The sequence below is a fragment of the Coregonus lavaretus genome (genome assembly GCF_964263955.1).
Source record: "Coregonus lavaretus genome assembly, chromosome: 19".
NCBI lineage: Eukaryota > Metazoa > Chordata > Actinopteri > Salmoniformes > Salmonidae > Coregonus > Coregonus lavaretus.
In genome coordinates this window covers 36,781,275-36,804,067 of record NC_140006.1, presented here as the reverse complement: position 1 = coordinate 36,804,067, position 22,793 = coordinate 36,781,275, and the positions used below count along the sequence as shown (strand labels likewise).

Genomic DNA, 22,793 nt, shown 5'->3' with positions numbered 1-22,793 from the left:
CTCTCTCTCTCTCTCTCTCTCTCTCTCTCTCTCTCTCTCTCTCTCTCTCTCTCTCTCTCCTCATTCTGTTTACCTACCTGCCCTATACTCTTTTTATCGTCCAATGTCCATTCTTAAATCCTCCCTTCTTCTGGTTCTCTGTCCCAGGTGTGTGGTACTCCAGAGTACATAGCCCCAGAGGTGATCCTGAGGCAGGGCTATGGGAAGCCGGTGGACTGGTGGGCTATGGGAATCATCCTCTATGAGTTCCTGGTGGGCTGCGTGCCTTTCTTCGGGGACACGCCCGAACAGCTCTTCGGACAGGTGGTCAATGGTGAGAGTCATCTAATGAATGGGTAGCGTTAGCCTGGTTAAATTAGAGTGAATGCTATTTTTTACAATTGTTTTAATTATTCACTTTGGTTTATCCACGCTTAGGTAACGTGGCTCTGACTGGTCAAATAGATCCAATAAATATGCACTACAGAGTTAGAAAAGATAGAGGGTGCACCTCTTATATTTTGCCATTGATTGCCACTGTTGCATGGTGCATGCTGTCAGTCTTTTTGAACCAAGCACACCGTCTTTCAAACGTCTAGTCACCAATGTCAAGAATAACTTCTCGTCACCAATGTCACAGTTCCCAACTACCAGTCTGTTTGAATGATTGCCAAATGTTTCATGTTGTATTGTGTGTAATTCAGATGAAATTGTATTCCAAAATGTGTGTATTTCACAGATGACATTATCTGGCCTAAAGGGGAGGACACCCTGCCTGCTGATGCCCAGGACCTGATCACCAGGCTGCTGAGACAAAGCCCCCTAGACCGCCTCGGGACTGGTGGGTGGCTTCTTTATTGCCTTAATAAAAACACATGTATTTATTTATTTTGGGTATGATGTCAGGACAGTATTATGTTAGGACACTTTTGAAGTATCTGAGTATCTGATTGAACAAGTCACTTCTTGAATACTTTTTTGACACCTTTGAAGAAGTTGTCACAAGATCGTTAGGGACATGACCAATATCATTACCACAGATCAATAAATACACACAATACTATATTCTTCACTGAAATGGTTCAATGTCATAATAGTTGTTTTAATCACCAAGATGGTTTAATGAGATTGATCAAATATGCACCACCTAAAGTGATGTGTGTTTGACTACACTGAGTATATTAATCATAAAGAACACCTGCTCTATTCATGACATAGACTGATCAGGTGAATCCAGGTGAAGGCTATGATCCCTTATTGATGTCACTTGTTAAATCCACTTAATTGAAGTGCCTTTTAATGGGGTATGGTAGTAGGTGCCAGCCGCACCGGTTTGAGTGTGTCAAGAACTGCAACGCTGCTGGGTTTTTCACGCTCAACAGTTTCCCATGTGTATTAAGAATGGTCCACCACCCAAAGGACATCCAGCCAACTTGACACGACTGTGGGAAACATTGGAGTCAACATGGGCCAGCATCCCTGTGGAACGCTTTTGATACCTTGTAGAGTCCATGCCCCGACGAATTGAGGCTGTTCTGAGGGCAAAAGAGGAGGGTGCAACTGAATATTAGGAAGGTGTTCCTAATGTTTGGTATATTCAGTTGATCATATAGATGAATAGTTTGATCAAATAAATGATACAATCATGTATCCCCATGTTATTCCCAGGGGGAACACCAGAGGTCAAGATGCACATGTTCTTTGTGGGTCTGGACTGGAACGGACTGTTACGACAGAAAGCTGAGTTTATCCCCCAACTGGAGACTGAGGACGACACCAGCTACTTTGACAGTAGGTGGCGACCTTTACCACTCTCATTGGGAGTATTTTAAATGTGGTTGTGTACTGAAGTTGGTCCTAACCTCAGATCTAGGGTCAGAATTCCTTACCCGCCAGCCAAATCTTAATCATATGGGGGTGATAAAATATCTGACCCAGGGTCAGGGGTTAGGGCCAATTTAACCTAATCTGTGTAGTAGTATACTGCTGCTCTGTTCTTGACTTGTACTTAGGGTATATTACTGGTACCTTTCGAAGTTTACCAGTAAACTACTGGAATATTTAGAAATGTTATGGAATTTTCATAACATAATAAAATATATAAATTAAGATTTTAAATAATAAAATATGATGATTTTAAAATAGAATGACTAAGCTGTAAAACAGTACCCTAAATATAACCCATCAATTTAGTGAATATCGTTTGTGTTTAATATGAGTTTCAGCATTAAATATCCTTTTATATTTTTTACACGCTTTTGTTTATTTTACTATGTCAATATGTCTGTTGTAAATGCTTTGGCGCCAAACTGGTTGCAGTTGTGAAAAAAGTCAATTGTTGGAAGAGTTGCAGAGTTAATTGAAAATGTCATCGTTTTTAATTTAGGCTATTTTCTCTTGAACCATAGGGTATATCATCTTGAAACTCATGGACAATATGGACACAGATGAAGATTTATTTTCTATTTTCTATTAATAATAATGGGGCGGCAGGTAGCTTAGTGGTTAAGAGCGTTGTGCCAGTAACCGAAAGGTCGCTGGTTCTAATCCCCGAGCCGACTAGGTGAAAAATCTGTCGATGTGCCCTTGAGCAAGGCACTTAACCCTAATTGCTCCTGTAAGTCGCTCTGGATAAGAGCGTCTGCTAAATGACGTAAATGTAATAAATGTAAATGTAATACATTTAAAAAAGTTATTCAAGTATAAATTACCAAAATTACCATAGATTGCCATAGAGTACCTGTTAATTACCAAAGTGAACTTATCCTCTGCAGCAGAGGTAACTCTGGGTCTTCCATTCCTGTGGTGGTCCTCATGAGAGCCAGTTTCATCATAATGCTTGATGGTTTTTGCGACTGCACTTGAAGAAACTTTCAAAGTTCTTGAAATGTTCCGGATTGACTGACCTTCATGTCTTAATGTAATGATGGACTGTCGTTTCTCTTTGCTTATTTGAGCTGTTCTTGCCATAATATGGACTTGGTCTTTTACCAAATAGGGCTATCTTCTGTATACCACCCCTACCATGTCACAACACAACTGATTGACTCAAACACAAATTAACTTTTAAGAAGGCACACCTGTTAATTGAAATGCATTCCAGGTGACTACCTCATGAAGCTGGTTGAGAGAATGCCAAGAATGTGCAAAGCTGTCATAGATTTATCCTCAAACTAAGTCAGTTTACCACTCACTCTCTGTGGTTTAATTTGTTCAGCTCTCAAGTGAAATCCAAAAGTTCTGCAAAGTTGTGGCTCCTCGTATCTGGGGAAATTGCAGCCATTTAACCTTAAGGACTGGTTTCCCAGTTCTAGATTAAGCCTAGTCCTGGACTCTGTCTCCAAAGTTGGAACACAAATTTGGTTCCAGCAAAGTATGTTAGAATGATGAAATGATGCTATAGTTTATCTATTTTAGTGGGTCTTTTGTTTTTGTTGCTCGAAGAAACTCAAGTAATATTGCAATGCCGTTCATCAATATAATATGTTATCAACTGACATCCCATGTTCATTAAGTAGTTTCACAAAACACTTTAGTAGAGAAGCTCAAATCTAAACCCTTCATAAGATGTACAAGATTAATTACTTTAAATGGGTTTACCCTGCTTATAATTAGCATATTAACTCTGACCATTAGATGGGTTTACCCTGCTTATAATTATCATATTAACTCTGACCATTAGATGGGTTTACCCTGCTTATAATTAGCATATTAACTCTGACCATTAGATGGGGTTACCCTGCTTATAATTATCATATTAACTCTGACCATTAGATGGGTTTACCCTGCTTATAATTAGCATATTAACTCTGACCATTAGATGGGTTTACCCTGCTTATAATTAGCATATTAACTCTGACCATTAGATGGGTTTACCCTGCTTATAATTAGCATATTAACTCTGACCATTAGATGGGTTTACCCTGCTTATAATTAGCATATTAACTCTGACCATTAGATGGGTTTACCCTGCTTATAATTAGCATATTAACTCTGACCATTAGATGGGTTTACCCTGCTTATAATTATCATATTAACTCTGACCATTAGATGGGTTTACCCTGCTTATAATTAGCATATTAACTCTGACCATTAGATGGGTTTACCCTGCTTATAATTAGCATATTAACGCTGACCATTAGATGGGTTTACCCTGCTTATAATTAGCATATTAACTCTGACCATTAGATGGGGTTACCCTGCTTATAATTAGCATATTAACTCTGACCATTAGATGGGTTTACCCTGCTTATAATTATCATATTAACTCTGACCATTAGATGGGTTTACCCTGCTTATAATTAGCATATTAACTCTGACCATTAGATGGGTTTACCCTGCTTATAATTATCATATTAACTCTGACCATTAGATGGGTTTACCCTGCTTATAATTAGCATATTAACTCTGACCATTAGATGGGTTTACCCTACTTATAATTAGCATATTAACTCTGACCATTAGATGGGTTTAGACAGTGCATTCAGAAGTACTCAGACCTCTTTACCTTTTCCATATTTTGTTACGTTACAGCCTTATTCTAAAATTGATTAAATTGTTTCAGAGTGCCGGTCAGGAAACCTGCTAGATAAGGTTAATAACTGAACTTTTCCACGACAATCTTGACTGCAGGATACATTTAAACAGCAATGTCAGTTATGACAAATGTAAATCCGGTATTTTCAAAGTGTTTTGTAATGTCTGCCTGGATCAAACCATGTCGTGGCAGGTAGCTTAGAGGTTAAGAGCATTGTGCCAGTAACCGAAAGGTCGCTAGTTCTAATCCCCGAGACGACTAGGTGAAAAATCTGTTGATGTGCCCTTGAGCAAGGCACTTAACCCTGATTGCTCCTGTAAGTCGCTCTGGATAAGAGCGTCTACTAAATAACTAAAATATAAATATAAATATATAAAAAAAAAAATCTGGTAACTTTTTTGTTAATTACCGGTAGTTTTGCAACCCTACTTGTACTAATGTGTGTCTGTGTTACTTTTCAGCCCGGTCTGAGCGGTACAGCCACCTGGATTCTGAAGATGATGATGATGATGATGATGAGACCTGTGACGAAGATACGTCCCTGGAGCTCAAGCAGTTCTCCTCTGTGGCACATCGCTTTAGCAAGGTGGGAAATGACCCAACATTTATTCATATCGTTCAATGTAGTCTTTTCCTAACATACACTCAGTGGCCAGTTTATTAGGCACACCCATCTAGTACCGGGTCGGACCATTTGCCTCCAGAACAACCTGAATTCTTCGGGGCATGGTGTTCAATCGTTGCTCAAATGGTATCAAGGGACACATCCTGCCAGGAAAACATTCCCCACACCAGTACACCACCGCCACAAGCCTGTACCATTGACACCAGGCAGGATGGACTCATGCTGCTTGCTCCAAATCCTGACTGCCATCAGCATGACGCAACAGGAACCGTCAAATTTTTTTCCACTCCTCAATTGTCCAGTGTTGGTGATGGCGTGCCTACTGGAGCAGCTTCTTCTTGTTTTTAGCTGATAGGAGTGGAACCCAGTGTGGTCAGCTGCAACAGCCCATCCGTGACGAAGAATCAACGAGTTGTGCGTTCCGAGATGCTGTTCTGCACACCGCTGTTGTACTGCGCCGTTATTTGTCTGTTTGTTGCACCATTCTCTGTAAACCCTAGACACTGTCGTGCGTGAAATTCCCTGTTCTATGTGCGCTATTTCTATCTTTTCCGTTCTTAAGTTTTGATTTTGCGTCTTTTACTTTCGGATTTGTACACCAGCTTCTAACTGAAAATACAATATTTTTGGTCATTGAAAGGATATTTCATAGCGATTTAGATGGTACAATGATTCTCTACATCAGGGTTCTCCAACCCTGCTCCTGGAGCGCTACCCTCCTGTAGGTTTTCGCTCCAACCCCAGTTGTAACTAACCTGGTTCAGTTTATCAACCAGCTAATTATTAGAATCCGGTGTGCCAGATTAGGGTTGGAGTGAAAACCTACAGGACGGTAGCTCTCCAGGAACAGGGTTAGAGAGCTTGTTTTGTCAAATAAACTGAAATTAGACTAACTATAATCATTTTAGCAAGCAGGAAATACCGGAGCGATTTCTGCATATTGCACCCTTAAAAAGCATGCTTGTCATTTCACAAAGCTTTTTTGTGACCTTTTCTCTGACCCCTGACTTCGTTGAGACCTTTCTCTGACCTCTTTGTGCCCCCCAGGTGTATAGCAGCACAGAGCACCTGTCCACATCCACGCCATCCAATCAGAGCCTGTCGTCGTCGGACCGCAGCCACAGTGAGGAGAAGGAGGAGAGGTGGGAGGGGAGGGGTGTCCTCTCCCCAGGAGAGGGACACAAACATGTGACCAGTGGGGACCGGAGGACGGAGGGCCACAGAGGAAGGTGAGAGACAGAGAAAGGGCCTCAGACTACACTATGTTTGGTGTGTACTTGTGGGACTAGTCTAGCTCTAGTGGAAACATCGACAAAATTAATTAAACTCTGCTACATTTGCCTTTTATACACTTAGAAAAAAGGGTTCCAAAATGGTTCTTCGGCTGTCCCCATAGGAGAACCCTTTTTGGTTCCAGGTAAAACTCTTTGGGTTCCATGTAGAACCCTTTCCACAGAGGGTTCTACATGGAACCCAAAAGAGTTCTACCTGGAACTAAAAACGATTCTACCTGGAACCAAAAGGGTTCTACCTGGAACCAAAAATGGTTCTTCAAAGGGTTCTCCTATGGGGATAGCCGAAGAACCCTTTTAGATTCTAGATAGCACCTTTTTTACTAAGAGTGTATGGGTATAAGGGAGAAATCACACTCAAATCCAACTATTGAAAACATGCACACATTTTAAAGTTAAATATGAATTAGCGGGTAGAAAGAGTCGTTCTTCCATTCATTGTAGCATAACCAGATCACAATTACCCTGTCTCTGTAAGTGTGTCTTGTCTTGTCCTGTCCTTGTTAACTTGATTATGTTCTCCTCCCCTCTTGTCCACTAGCCTGCGTCCCAGGGCCTCCTCCAGTTTGTCCCAGTCAGAGAGGAGTGCCAGTCCGCTGGTGATGAACAGCACCCAGAGCCTGGACACCATGCCACGCTTCGCCATCGCAGCTGAGGAAGAGGGTGAGTTTAGACTGCACTGGTTCACACACACAAATATTTTTAGGCCTACACACACAGACACACTGTCATATACGTCAAGTAAACACCCACAAAGATATTGTGTGTATATATACACACACAGGCTATTTGTACTGGGCTTACATTACTAAAAGAGAAGAATGCCCACGCTCTAGCGTGCACTGTTAGACATTCACTTACCACCCGCCCCCTCTCTCTCCCTCTTTCACTCCTCTATCAGATGGCGTAGTGTCCAACTTGCGGCGTATCCGTCTTCGTAGTAACAGCACAGGCACGCGGCCCTCCTACAGGCGAGGGGCGTCCCGCCGCATCGGGCACCAGCTGGACACCCCAGAGAAGCTCAGGCCCCCGGCGGGCTGCAAGGTCCCCAAGTCAGCCTCCATCTCGGGCCTGTCCCTTATCATCACCCCAGGTAAATTAAACTACCGGAGCTAGCTAGCTTGTACCAGTATACTCAGACGTTAAGAGAGGTCAGTTTCAAACTGTACCCTATTCCCGGTAACATACATCGCTTCATAGAACATACATTTCTATGGATTGTTTTTGGCCAGAGCTATGGCTAAAAGCTGTATTTTATATGGGCCAAGCATTTGAGATGCAGCCACTGACTCTAACACATATTCAGAGGTTAGCATAATGCTAACAACAACAACACCACTGTATTGTGTATGTAGCCTACAATGCCCTGTAGCCTCTATGATTGATATGCTTGTTCCGACTTATACTTTGTTAAATTCCCCAAGAAATTCCTCAGTCCTAACATGTGTTCTCTCTCCATACCCCCAGACACCACGGACGGTCTCCCCAGCAGCCCCAAGTCATCGCTGTCCCTATCCTCCAACCCCTCGTCCCGGGACTCGTCCCCCAGCCGGGGAGACCTGTCCCTCAGCATCACCAGCCTTCGCCCCCCCATGGTCATCCACAGCTCTGGGAAGAGGTTCGGTTTCGCCCTGCGCGCCATCCGCGTCTACATGGGTGACTTGGACGTCTACACCGTGCACCACATGGTCTGGGTAAGTGTTCCTACCACAGAATTAAATAGATCACTAGACAACATGACTACAGGATGGCCATCTTGGTCAGGGACATTTTTATGGCACAGGCCACTCAAGTATGCATCTCTATGGTTCCTAGTACTGCTGCAGTCACGCTTTACACTTAACGTATTGGGACTTGGTTTTATTGTCTGGTTGATCTATCTGTGATTGGTTTGTGTTGTTTAGTTATTTCATTATGTGTCATAGTTGTTTATAACAACAAATACCAAATATCTGGCTGGTTTTAATCCACAGGGATTATTGTTAGTTTGGGTGCCAGTTTGTTAGTTTATTCTTTAGCCAACATGTTATTTCGTCTTGTTGTACATTTAGTTTCTGAAAGCATTGATAAATGTCAAAGCAGGGTTACATTCTGATTGGTTGTTCTTCATGTGTTCCTGTAGTGTGTGGAGGAGGGCACTCCGGCCCACGAGGTGGGCCTTAGGGCTGGTGACCTCATCACCCACGTGAACGGGGAGTCGGTCCAGGGGCTGGTGCACACTGAGGTGGTGGAGCTGCTTCTCAAAGTGAGACCAACTGGAAGAGGACCATCACTCTCTCCTAATACTTTCTTCCTTTCCTTTGTTTGGTCTCTCTCTCTCTCTGTCTCTCTGTCTGTCTGTCTGTCTCTCTCTGTCTCTCTGTCTCTCTCACTCTGTCTCTCTCTCTCGCTCTCTCTCTCTCTCTCTCTCTCTCTCTCTCTCTCTCCTCTCTCTCACCCTCCCCCCCTCTCTCTCTCTCTCTCTCCCCCTCTCCCTTTCTCTCTCTCTCCCTTTCTTTCTCTCTCTCTCGTTCCCCCTCTCTCTCGTTCCCCCTCTTTCTCTCTCCCATCTCTCTCTCCCCTCTCTCTCCCCCTCTTTCTCTCTCCCTCTCGCTCCCCCTCTCTCTCCCCCTCTCTCTCCCTCTCTCCCCCTCTCTCTCTCCCTCTCTCTCCCTCTCTCTCTCGCTCGCTCTCGCTCCCCCTCCCCCCTCGCTCACTCTCCCCCCTCTCGCTCTCTCTCCCCCCTCTCGCTCTCTCTCCCCCCTCTCGCTCTCTCTCCCCCCTCTCTCTCTCTCCCCTCTCTCTCTCCCCTCGCTCTCTCTCCCTATCTCTCTCGCTTCCTCTCGCTCTCTCTCCCCCTCTCCCCCTCTCTCTCCCCCCTCTCTCTCTCCCCTCTCTCTCCCCCTCTCCCTCTCTCTCCCCCCTCTCTCTCTCCCCCTTCTCTCTCTCTCTCCCCTCTCTCTCTCTCTCTCCCCCTCTCTCTCGCTCTCCCCCTCTCTCTCTCCCTCTCTCTCTCTCTCTCTCTCTCTCTCTCCCCTCTCCCCCTTCTCTCTCCCCCTCTCCCCCCTTCTCCCCCCCCCCTCTCTCTCTCCCTCCCCCCTCTCCCCCTTCTCTCTCTCTCCCCATCTCTCTCTCTTTCTCCCCTTCCCTTTTTCCTACCTTCTGAAATAAACAGTATGACTACATTTTGTCCACAAAAACAAACAAAAAAGAAACAAGGATATAGCTCGTTAATGTTTCAGCACAAGGCCTTTCTCAAGACCAGTCTCCCTAAAAAGAAACCCCAAGAAATTCTTCAGTCCTTATATTGCCCCTGTCCATATTAACCCCATTGCAGTCGTCCCAGTCCTTTTACCTGTGCAATCCTGTTACAAATCAGTGATCACAGTTCTATAAGCAGGAAATATATATTCCATATGCATTCTCTAGCCTACATATCCTACATAGAACATTTGGTGCCCAGTAAACCAATAGCCGTTCTATTCACAGAGTGGCAACAAGGTGACGCTGCAGACCACGGCCCTGGAGAACACCTCCATCAAGGTGGGCCCAGCCAGGAAGACCAGCTACAAGAGCAAGATGGCTCGACGCAGCAAGAAGAGCAAGAGGAAGGACGGCCAGGAAGGGTAAGAGTAGAACATTGCAAGGCTCTCCATTATATGAGGAGCAGTTATTCCAGTCATCACTACCAATGTGTATCATCTGCTATCTGGGTGTCATGGCAGATAAGACAAAAAGCCCTCCTCTATTGGGTGCCGTTTGTACAAACATAGCCATGTTTTGCATTCACATAATCATATATCAGAGTATTATAAAAATCATCTAATACCCAATCGGCCTAGTAACCGATTGCTGAAACCCTGTATACCCACAGCATTTACAGTGCATTCGGGAAGTATTCAGACCCCTTAACTTGTTCCACATTTTGTTACGTTACAGCTTTATTCTAAAATGTATTAAATTGTTTTTTGTTTTTTACTCATCAATCTACACACAATACCCCGTAATGACAAAGTGAAAACAGGTTTTTAGATATTTTTGCACATCTAAAAATAAATAAAAAAACAGAAATATCACATTTACATAAGCATTCAGACCCTTTACTCAGTACTTTGTTGAAGCACCTTTGGGAGCGATTACAGCCTCAAGTCTTCTTGGGTATGACTCTACAAAGTTGGCACACCTGTATTTGGGGAGTTTCTCCCGTTCTTCTCTGCGGATCCTCTCAAGCTCTGTCAGGTTGGATGGGGAGTGTCGCTGCACAGCTATTTTCAGGTCTCTCCAGAGATGTTCGATCTGGTTCAAGTCCAGGCTCTGGCTGGGCCACTCAAGGACATTCAGAGACTTGTCCCAAAGCCACACCTGCATTGTCTTGGCTGTGTGCTTAGGGTTGTGGTCCTGTTGGAAGGTGAACCTTCGCCCCAGTCTGAGGTCCTGAGCGCTCTGGAGCAGGTTTTCATCAAGGATCTCTCTGTACTTTGCTCCGTTCATCTTTCCCTCGATCTTGGCTAGTCTCCCAGTCCCTGCCGCTGAAAAACATCCCCACAGCACGATGCTGCCACCACCATGATTCACCATAGGGATGGTGCCAGGTTTCCTCCAGACGTGACGCTTGGCATTTAGGCCAAAGAGTTCAATCTTGGTTTCATAAGACCAAATAATCTTGTTTCTCGTGGTCTGAGAGTCCTTTTAGGTGGCTTTTGGCAAACTCCAAACGGGCTGTCATGTGCCTTTTACTGAGGAGTGGCTTCCGTCTAGCCACTCTACCATAAAGGCCTGATTGGTGGAGTGCTGCAGAGATGGTTGTCCTTCTGGAAGATTCTCCCATCTCCACAGAGGAACTCTGGAGCTCTGTCAGAGTGACCATCGGGTTCTTGGTCACCTCCCTGACCAAGGCCCTTCTCCCCCGATTGCTCAGTTTGGCCGAGCAGCCAGCTCTAGGAAGAGTCTTGGTGGTTCCAAACTTCTTCCATTTAAGAATGGATGGAGGCCACTGTGTTCTTGGGGACCTTCAATGCTGCAGACATTTTTTGGTACCCTTCCCCAGATCTGTGCCTCGACACAATCCTGTCTCGGAGCTCTACGGACAATTCCTTCGACCTCATGGCTTGGTTTTTGCTCTGACATGCACTGTCAACTGTGGGACCTTATACAGTGAGGGAAAAAAGTATTTGATCCCCTGCTGATTTTGTATGTTTGCCCACTGACAAAGACATGATCAGTCTATAATTTTAATGGTAGGTTTATTTGAACAGTGAGAGGCAGAATAACAACAAAATAATCCAGAAAAACGCATGTCAAAAATGTTATGAATTGATTTGCATTTTAATGAGGGAAATAAGTATTTGACCCCTCTGCAAAACATGACTTAGTACTTGGTGGCAAAACCCTTGTTGGCAATCACAGAGGTCAGACGTTTCTTGTAGTTGGCCACCAGGTTTGCACACATCTCGGGGGATTTTGTTCCACTCCTCTTTGCAGATCTTCTCCAAGTCATTAAGGTTTCGAGGCTGACGTTTGGCAACTCGAACCTTCAGCTCCCTCCACAGATTTTCTATGGGATTAAGGTCTGGAGACTGGCTAGGCCACTGCAGGACCTTAATGTGCTTCTTCTTGAGCCACTCCTTTGTTGCCTTGGCCGTGTGTTTTGGATCATTGTCATGCTGGAATACCCATCCACGGCCCATTTTCAATGCCCTGGCTGAGATTTGATGGTACATGGCCCTGTCCATCGTCCCTTTTGATGCGGTGAAGTTGTCCTGTCCCCTTAGCATGTTTCCACCTCCATGTTTGACGGTGGGGATGGTGTTCTTGGGGTCATAGGCAGCATTCCTCCTCCACCAAACACGGCGAGTTGAGTTGATGCCAAAGAGCTCGAATTTGGTCTCATCTGACCACAACACTTTTACCTAGTTCTCCTCTGAATCATTCAGATGTTCATTGGCAAACTTCAGATGGGCATGTATATGTGCTTTCTTGAGCAGGGGGACCTTGCGGGCGCTGCAGGATTTCAGTCCTTCACGGCGTAGTGTGTTACCAATTGTTTTCTTGGTGACTATGGTCCCAGCTGCCTTGAGATCATTGTCAAGATCCTCCCGTGTAGTTCTGGGCGGATTCCTCACCGTTCTCATGATCATTGCAACTCCACGAGGTGAGATCTTGCATGGAGCCCCAGGCTGAGGAAGATTGACAGTTCTTTTGTGTTTCTTCCATTTACAAATAATCACACCAACTGTTGTCACCTTCTCACCAAGCTGCTTGGCGATGGTCTTGTAGCCCATTCCAGCCTTGTGTAGGTCTACAATCTTGTCCTTGACATCCTTGGAGAGCTCTTTGGTCTTGGCCATGGTGGAGAGTTTGGAATCTGATTGATTGATTGCTTCTATGGACAGGTGTCTTTTATACAGGTAACAAGCTGAGATTAGGAGCACTCCCTTTAAGAGTGTGCTCCTAATCTCAGCTCGTTGCCTGTATAAAAGACACCTGGGAGCCAGAAATCTTTCTGATTGAGAGGGGGTCAAATACTTACTTCCCTCATTAAAATGAAAATCTATTTATAACATTTTTGACATGCGTTCTTCTGGATTTTTTTGTTGTTATTCTGTTTCTCACTGTTCAAATAAACCTACCATTAAAATTATAGACTGATCATTTCTTTGTCAGTGGGCAAACGTACAAAATCAGCAGGGGATCAAATACTTTTTTCCCTCACTGTATAGACAGGTGTGTGCCTTTCCAAATCATGTCCAATCAATTGAATTTACCACAGGTGGACTCCAATCAAGTTGTAGAAACATTTCAAGGATGATCAATGGAAACATGATGCACCTGAGCTCAATTTCAAGTCTCATAGCAAAGGGTCTGAATACTTATGTAAATAAGGTATTTCTGTATTTTATATTCAATGCATTTGCCTAAATTTATAAAAACCTGTTTTCGCTTTGTCATTATGCGGTATTGTGTGTAGATTGATTAGGATTTTTATTTATTTAATCCATTTTAGAATAAGGCTGTAACCTAACAAAATGTGGATAATGTCAAGGGGTCAGAATACTTTCCGAAGGCACTTGAATCCCATTTCTCTCCTGTAGTAGACGACGTACCATCTGGAAGAAGCTGTCCAAGCACACCCCTCCTCCCATGCAGAGCAGTCGCAGTTTCTCCTCCGGCTTCCAACATTCAGTCTCCTCCAGTGACAGCCTGTCTGGCTCCCCCACCCAGAGCCTCTCGCCTGGGCCCTCCACACCCTGCCGCTCCCCCGCCCCCGACCAGTCTGGAGGTGAGTTGCTAGCTAGCCTCTTTATTGGATCGAAACTGGGCCACCATTTTGTGTCGTGCATAATTTTGTGTTTTTAGGTGGGCATTTGACAATGTTTCAACCCTTGTGATAGGCCAAGCCAATTTGTATTTGAGGAAACCTGTGTTATGCCAAAGCTTTGGATTTAATGGCATATGTCATACAGAAGAAATTCAGGCTAAAGTTTATTCTAGTTATTATCAAACAGTTATCAGCACTACAATGAGAATGTTTTCTTTGTAACTGCAGAAATCAAAGTCTTATCTACATCATGTTCTCTCTCAGACTCCAACTCCCCCCAGAGCTCCTCTCCCTGCTCCAGCTCTCCCAACTCCCCCGTCCCCCAGGCCCGTCCCAGCTCCCTTCAGGTCCTGGGCCGCTACACCAAGGCAGGTCGCTGCAAGTCCACCAGCAGCATCCCCCCCTCCCCGCTGGCCTGTATCCCACCTCCGCAGCCCCTCTCCCCCCAGTGCTCTCCGTCCTCCCTCCCCAGCCTGTCTAAAGGCCTCCACGGCTTCCACGGCAAGACCCTGTCCCCTCCCACCATAGCCCGCCATGCTGTGCGCCCCCGCAGCGCCGAGCCGCCCCGCTCGCCCCTCCTCAAGAGGGTGCAGTCGGCCGAGAAGCTCTCAGGGGTGTACCACGGCGACAAAAAAGCCTTTGCCACCCGCCGACACACCATGGAGATGCCCCTGTCGGAAGGGGAGGGGCTAGAGGACCTGGAGGATACCGCCACAGGGTTTGTCTGTGTGGGAGAACAACATGGCCGCCAGGGCCTGTATCTGGGCGGTCAGAGAAGCCACAGGGAGTCGGCCAGCAGCGACCACCGCTCCAAGGAGGTGGTGGTGATGAGGAAACTTGCCCTGTCTGAGAGGAGGGACTCCTTTAAGAAGCAGGAGGCGGTGCAGGAGGTTAGCTTTGACGACCCGGAGGAAAAGGAGGCGCCAAGCCCCGCGATCCCCGTCAGGCAGCCGCGTTTCAAGGCGTCGTGGATCAACTCGGCTCAGTCCGACTGGAGCCTGGAGGCGGCGGGGCGAGGAGCACAGGGTACAGCAGCGCAGAAATCCAAACCAAAGGAGAAGGAGGGTTATTAGCCTAGCGTTGCTCCAAGAAGGTGAAAGGTCAAGGTAGAGTCTCACTCTAGACTAAGGTTACCTACTTTCTGACCGACTACTGTACAGTACATGAAGGGCTTGTATGTTTATCCGCGAGAATATACTCAAGCCTGAGCCAATCGAGGCAACCGGAGGGAGAGAACAAAAACGATGCCGTCACACGGTTGAGTTACAGTATGCATCATACCACTCTCAAAACTGTTGATCCAAAATTGGTTTACATCCTTTTTTTGGTTTCCCCTTCCTTCCCCCCTTTGGTTTTAGGTTGTAGCACCTGTAACATTTTTGTACTTTGTAAATACTTTTTTTTTTTTTTTTTTTTAAATAACCTATTTATGACTTTTTTTTAATGTTCATTTTATTTGTTTCGGGCTGAATATGACTTAATGTATTGGCCCTTATTTGTGAAAACGTCACATTTGATGCAGCCATTCTGTTGTGTGAATTGATAGAGACATGAGGAAACTTCAAGTTAATGAACTAAATTAAGAACAAAGGTTTGGATGTGGTTTCTAGATGGAGACAGCAGATGAAGAAAATGTTTTCTCCAATATCTCTGTTAAATTGGTTAAAATTTTATTAGTATTCCAAAAGTGGCTGCTGATTTTGTCTGATCAAATTTGGCCTTTCAAACATACGTTGAATGTTTATGTACTTAACGTGTGTCTAAGCCCTTTAATTCAGTGCCATTTTTAACACACTAGAACAATAATGTGGTAGTAGTAATTTGTGGTCACTATCAAGACTGGATCCAAAAGAATCAGGGATAGTGAAATAGTGCCACCGTGCCAAAGCATGGATTACTCATAAGAACCCTTCTAAATAAGAGGTACCGTACATAGGAAGCTTCAGGAATGAACCCTGCTGCCATGCCCTGTCAATCATCCAGTGATGTCATCAAATGGATACACTCCACCGATTCTTCTTTAGTTTAAATCACAAAATGATTGACGGGACACAGAATAATTGCTACCTTTTGATACTAGTGTTAGGGCATTGCAGGATCACCATCTACCTGCTTGTTGACGCAAGCTACCCTACAATGTAATCTAGCAGAAGAGTATATTTGCACAGGTTAGGCGTTTTCCCTTAACACTGTTCTCATAATTTTTCAGAACCCTTGTTTTCCTTTTGCATTTGAAGATTTACATAGTTCATGTAGGAACGCTCCCTGTGCTGTTTTTAAACCATGTTATATGAATGAATGTTTACATTTTAGGGTCAGATGTGTACTGTATGTCAACTTTTTCAATCTTCACTGTTAAAAGGGGCAATCGGCAATTGCTCCATCCATTTTTGGACTTATAAATTAATGATATGTACCCATAGATTCTTGAAGATTATAATTTATAAAAGATTCATGAGCTTAGTTCAACTGTCATTCCCCATCAGCACCCAAAATTATAAACATGTTTTGCTCCAGTGGTTGTAAATGTAAACAAACACTGTAAAGCCTCAAAACATGGTTAGAACTCCATTTCTCTAGCCCCATTCCCCATTCCTCAGCTTTTTACTGAAACAGTGGCGGGGAGTGCACTTAGTTATTGTTACAACGAATTACAGGGATCAGCAGGATTCCAACAGAAGCCATGAAGGACAAAGAAATTGAACTGTGTTTTGTATATTTTTATATGGAAGCAGTCTTGTTGCATTGCTGATACGCCTATGCTGTTTACAAACACCATAACTAACCTAAACAGCAGTTGGCAATGCTTAAAAGGTGGGTGTGTGTGGGTGTGTGTGTGTGTGGGGGACAACAGACTTGATAGAATGACAGAGGTTTGGTGAAAGATTTGAAGATGTAGGCAATGGTTTGGCTGTCAACGTTGTATACTGTCATTGTTTTCTTTTGCAACTATAGAATTAACAACCAAAATTATTCTACTCGTGGGTATTTCAAATACACTGTAATATTAGGATGAACTGTCTGTATGTCAGGTGATGTTAGGAACACGTGTTTCACAGTTTGCTGGGGATATGGGAATATTGATTGAGTTAAAATACAAATAATAATTTGTCACCAACTAATACTTGAACAACTGGAACGAGATAGGATAACAGAAGGTCAGAAATCTAAAACGTATCTATTTTATTTATATACTTCATTAGAACTTGAAACAAATAAGTGTGATTTTTGTGAGGGTATAATCAAATAGGTCATTCAATTCCAAATGGATTTCCCAGATCTTGATGTTGTCAAAGTGTGGTCCCTTTATTGGAAGTACTGCCTCTTCCTACTACTGTGTCCTCATGCTAGACATTTTTCACTGAACTCAATAACTACTTGTTATATTAGTGAATGTTGTTTTCATGGTATTGCTTGCTAGAGACTTTGTCTGATTCTTACAGCATGGAGAAGGAGACTTCGATTGCAAATATATGACCCATTCTGCACTTCTACACTGTTTAATGTAACACAAGAAAAAATACACTGGTTCTGAATGCACCCAAATTAGTGTGTATTTTTACATAACTGAAATGTATTCATTTAGTGGTCTTTGATTCAACTTCAATAATAAACAGAGCGAAAGCCTGAGGTGGACGAAGAATATAACCAACTGATTACAACTACCTTCTCATATTTTTCCTGATGTATGATAAATGTGGATATCTGTAATGGTCAGTTGGAATCCATAAACATCATTCATGTTTGTTTCGTTGTCTTACCTTGGTGACCCTCAAACTACTTCATTGTATATTTCCCAAACTGGTTTCTGGTGAAAGTTGGTGTGAAATCCATTTTCTCTCAATTGTCTAACAGTGTTTGAAATAAATTAATGGCAGAAGACTAATATGAAGTGTACAGTTATTTTCGGGACTTACATCTTACAACATTTTTGAGAAGCACATTCACAACACTAACAACTGTAGAGGCTTATTGTGATCAAATGCATATTTTTCCATTCAAAACAATATATATTGTGTCTGTTACAATAAGTCTTCACATCACATCTGAAGGCCAGGTAAATGACAAAATGTAAATATTCTTTGTTCAACCTGGTAGCTAATTGTAAAGAAAATTAGTTGGAGTAGTCTAGTTATTAGTGCTATCTGATACAGCATAGACAACACTTCATCAGAATACTGAGCAAGGTTATGGTATAATCATAAAAAAAAAAAAAAACGCAGTTATGAACAGGCATGAAATGGTTGTACTGTCAATATACTTTTTTTTAGGATGACTGAAATGCTTCAATTCAGGAGAGGTGAAATATTTATCATGGGCATACGGGCAATTGCACGATAACGGAATTGCGCCGAGACTCCAATTTTTCACTTAAAATGTATGCCAAACAGAAAACATTGATTTCAAAGTTTAACAAACTGTATAACTATGCACAAGGACTACTTTGAACAATTTACACTGAACATTTTACAAAAACATTTACTAGAAGAACTGTGCAGATGCAAAGTTTGTTAACATAATTTCTGTAAAATCTCCCACAGTTTTTTGTGTCCACGTTTTCCCAAAACTGTTAAATATCTGCTCCGAATTAAGATTTAACGATGTCTGCAGAAAGAATGGTGTGTCAGCTATGACATGACACCTTGACTTTGAAAAAATCTATTTTGGTTATTGAACGACAGTAAGTGAAGTTAATTTACACCCGATAACGGAATTGCGGTAATAGAATTTCATCATGGTCCCTGATCTGTACTACACAGAAATACATGGCTATGAATGTAATTCTCTTCCTGGTGATGTATCTTAAATAGGTACACAAAGGTATAGATATATCCTCATTTGCATATTTGGGTATTATTCTAAACACTGGCTATTATTTTAATGAGCTCTGCCCCCAAATAAGACAACATTTGATTGGTCTGGACCAAATCTGAACCAATCATAGAAGTCTATATTTCACACGTTTGGACATCAAAGTACAGCACAGTAGAGCTCATTAGACTACAGTGGAGTACAGCACAGTACAGTATATTTCAATACAGTACAGTACAGTACAATACAATACATTATACTGTACTCAGCTCTAGTGTACTCTACTGTACTGAACTATACTCTTCCTTTCTTTACTGTACTGTGCTGTCCAAACTTGTGAACCCACTTGTGGTCTGTGACTACTATGATTTCCCATTGTAGCCAATTCAATTGCAGAAATTCCGTTACTGATTTTTCGAAAATGCCATTACTGATTTGGATTGAATCACTTAATAATTCATAAACAAAACTGATATCAGTAAAAACACGAACTACTTGTTACTTATGTGAACTTTCATTATCCGTGCTTGAGGCGTCACTACAGACCCCCTGGTTCGATTCCAGGCTGTATCACAACCGGCCGTGATTGGGAGTCCCATAGGGCGGCGCACAATTGGCCCAGTGTCGTCCGGGTTTGGCCGGTGTAGGCTGTCATTGTAAATAAGAATTTTTCTTAACTGACTTGCCTAGTTAAATAAATAAAAAATAACAAAATGAAAGTCTAAGCCTTCACTTATTCTAAATTTTATGGATGGGAAAATGGTTGATACATGTATATATGCCTTAATTTCTAATAAAGATAGACTGTTAGTTTTAATTTGACACCCAATTTGACATGATCCTATGAACTTCACATGTTGGTGCTCATGGGTCCTTTTACATTGAAATTACCATATGCTTCCTGTCCTGCAATGATTCGTGCTTTTCCGACTGGGTTCGTTTGTTTCCGCGCTGTTCATATTAGTTCCCACGCACTCTCCTTTTCTGCGCGGTGCTGTGCTGGAAAATGGCTGTATAGGGAGCTGAGAGTTATGTGCAGCAAAAGAAAGAAAGGGAGAAAGAAAGAAACCGGACCAGAAGTGATCAAAGGAGGTGGACGACTTTAAAGCATTGAGGAAAAGAACAGGTGAAAGATAAGGAAGCTCACTGTCTGCATTTCAATGTGTTAAAGTGCCACCACAGCGAGATATTTGGAAGAGGAATCTGCGTCTACGGGTGAGTTTTTCTAAATTCTTGCACATTTCCAGTGCTATAGCCTCTAAACGGGAAAATGGTGGAAGAGATTCAACTAAGTGCCCTACGCACACAACGCAGTACGAACTTGCACAGGTCTATAAACTTGTCGAGGACACTGCAACAAGTCGTTTTCTTTATAGCAGGCTAAATGTTAAAATAATAGTTAGCCTAGTTAGTTGCATAATGTCTGCCACTTGCAGTACTAACGTGCGCCTCTCTATTGACATCTAAACATCTACCAAGTCGAGCTAGCTAGCTAATGTTACCATATTTTCCAGAGTTCCCATATGGTGCATGAATGTTGCACTATTTTGTCGGCAACATTTTTACTCAGTGTAGCAACATTGTGTTTAACACGGACAAAATAATGGCTACGGTTGCGAATTTCTCAAACACGTCATCTGCAAGTTCATGTGCGAGTTTTACTTGCTACATTGTTGCGACAAAGGTAGCTGTAGTTGACAGCAGCCCTATATTTTGGACCATTCTAATATTGTTATTACACAGTTAGTGTACTTTGTTGTTTTAAAAGTTAAGCGTATTCTTTATATTTGCATTGGTTTAGGACACTGCCAAAGTTATATTCCCAGATTTCTCTTGGATTGATTCCACAACTTGCAGGATCACAAATGTCTGGGGCAACAATGCCTGTTCACTTGCCTGTTCAGTCCCTATTGCTGTGTAATCATTTCTGTAAATGCAGTGTAATGTAATATATATTTTTTGTATTAACTTGTTTGCTACTCTGTGCATTGTACTTAGGGTAAGGTAGGGTTGCTTATGTACAGTGTAGCAATGACTAACTATTACACTGTATTATTATTTTTCCCCAACTTAGAAATAAGAGAAAAACAACTAGCATACAAATGACCACTTATTTTGAATATACTTCTAGTTAGGACATCCTCTAACGTCTGTTGTATCTCTTCTGCAAAAAAATGTAAGGAACACCTTGAGGTGTGTTGAGAGGTGGTATGGCATGCCAATATTAATTCAGTTTAACTTTTCATTATAGGAAAGTGTGTGAAAGTGCACAAAGCCCCATGTCCCTTTTCATTTTGACTGGCAAAACTGGTCAAAACTATCTTCAAGTCCCTCATTATAGCAAATTGATGGCATTCCGATACAGCAAATCATTTCCCCCCTTTTTGTTTTACAGTAGAGATGTGCCCTGATGAGGGCCAAGCCCTTCCCCAACCAGGGTATAAAGAAAAGCACCCACAATGCTCTCAGGCCAGTTTTGCGTTTTACTTGCAAACTAGTTAAAGTATGATCTGTGTTAGGGTAAGCTGATCCCTGATGTACACCTAAGGGCAACTGCCTCTTAGCAAGCCACACCACCACGCTATGTAGGCCTACCTTGACATTTGCAGAGGAGGATTTTGTTGTTGATGCATTTAGCTATAGAGGCCTGTTGTTCTGGAATCATCTTATGCAACATATCGGCCTGGTGCTGTTGCTTCAATATCACAAGTATTAGATTTCAAATATGCTTTTGAGATATTACTATATTATGTTGTAGACTGTTGACATCCGCAACTAGCATAATGGTGTCTACCAGTGGACAGATGGCCACAAGGTGATTGTATGTAAGTTCTAGTTTAGGCCTACAATACTAGGTGCATTTTGGGGCTCAGATATGCACGTAAATATTAGTTTTAATTTTATTTATTTATTTTATTTACAATTACACAGTAACAGAGTAACACTGAGACTCACTTTTAAAATGTATGTCAAACAAAAACCAATGATTGCAAAGTTAACAAGCCATACAAGGACTACTTTTAACAATTTCTACTGAACATTTTACAAATTTACTGGAAGAACAGTGCAGATGTAAAGTTTGCTAACAGAATGACAGTTTGCTGTTTTTTTGCATCTGCACTGTTCAAGTAAATGTGTTGAAAGCTATTTGCTTTTTGTTTGATGTGAAAAATCTGAGTCTGTCACTCTGTTACCGTGGAATTGCTCATGTGTATTTCTGTTTCTTTATTTCATAAAATATAAAGTATGTGTAAAATGTTAAGTAGGCCTATGTGTAATTTCCGCTCGGCTATATCGTTGTTATAGTAAAGACACATTGAGCGAATTAACACAAAGCTATGATGTGTCAAATTTGCAATATCTGTAGCAAGTGTTTTACAGAGATTTTGCTGTATCGAGGTTAAGCTGAGTAGTAATGGGAGCTATAAACAGCCAGCTCGAGCCAAACAAAGCAACCCTTATTTGATAAGTTCAGGACCACTTTATGTTTTACTACTTCACTTACTTAGGACAAAAAGCTGTTGCAAAATAGTTCGAAAGTTGCTATGATTGTATACCAAAATATCTTGGCTCGCAGCTACATTCCTGTTGATACATCCTCATACAAATTAACAATATTTGTATGACTGGTGACCCCGCAAAGCATACAAATAGTCTATTTGAGTTTCTAGTTATATTAATCTTGATTTAAAATGAAGAAAACTCTTAATAAAAGTTTATTGGTTGCGTACACAGTTTAGCAGATGTTATAGCGGGTGCAGCAAAATGCTTGTCACTAGCTCCTAACAGTGCAGCAAAAATGTCAAACAAATACAAAAATAATAATAATAAAAGACAAGATATCAAGTTCTCGCCGTTTGAGTGGCTGGTGCCTCTGATGCTGTAAAGGAACCTTCTTCTGCTTTGAATTTAATACATTTGTCATCCAGATTTTGCTAAATCGGTTATCTGTTCATTTTAATGGTCCATTCCTAGTAATTGTAAAATATATCTTACCTAATACTGCAGCACCAGACATGAATTGTATCTGTATAATCCATTGTTTCATAAATATATTTGTTTTATTATCATACTGCATACATTTCAGTGTCCTCATCAAAAAACCGAGTCAGTCTTTGAGGATGCAATGTGCAGTGTAAAATAGGTGGAGTTGTTTGGGTCAGGAGCTGATCACTGCCTAGATACATTTTCTAATATTAGAACATTTCCTTGATTTGCCCAAGCTTCTCTGGTGACTCCGGAGCACATGGC

General features: G+C 42.3%; 2 protein-coding genes across 2 annotated transcripts in view; both read left to right on the top strand.

The window, feature by feature from the left end:
• The window catches only part of LOC311146284 (microtubule-associated serine/threonine-protein kinase 3-like), a 28,376-nt gene extending 10,764 nt beyond the window's left edge, over positions 1–17,612 (top strand). The window contains exons 5-16 of the mRNA XM_084182777.1: positions 148–313; positions 719–820; positions 1,648–1,770; positions 4,978–5,102; positions 6,189–6,370; positions 6,975–7,096; positions 7,335–7,526; positions 7,901–8,127; positions 8,556–8,678; positions 9,902–10,038; positions 13,504–13,691; positions 13,995–17,612. Of these exons, the coding sequence (XP_084038903.1) occupies positions 148–313; positions 719–820; positions 1,648–1,770; positions 4,978–5,102; positions 6,189–6,370; positions 6,975–7,096; positions 7,335–7,526; positions 7,901–8,127; positions 8,556–8,678; positions 9,902–10,038; positions 13,504–13,691; positions 13,995–14,803 (2,496 nt within the window). The 3' untranslated portion in view covers positions 14,804–17,612. The remainder of the gene's footprint in view (positions 1–147; positions 314–718; positions 821–1,647; positions 1,771–4,977; positions 5,103–6,188; positions 6,371–6,974; positions 7,097–7,334; positions 7,527–7,900; positions 8,128–8,555; positions 8,679–9,901; positions 10,039–13,503; positions 13,692–13,994) is intronic.
• Positions 17,613–19,530: 1,918 nt separating this feature from the next.
• Positions 19,531–22,793, top strand: part of LOC311147154 (phosphatidylinositol 3-kinase regulatory subunit gamma-like) — a 57,998-nt gene continuing 54,735 nt past the window's right edge. Inside the window, exon 1 of the mRNA XM_084183789.1 lies at positions 19,531–19,757. The gene's annotated coding sequence lies outside the window, so the exon portion shown is untranslated. The remainder of the gene's footprint in view (positions 19,758–22,793) is intronic.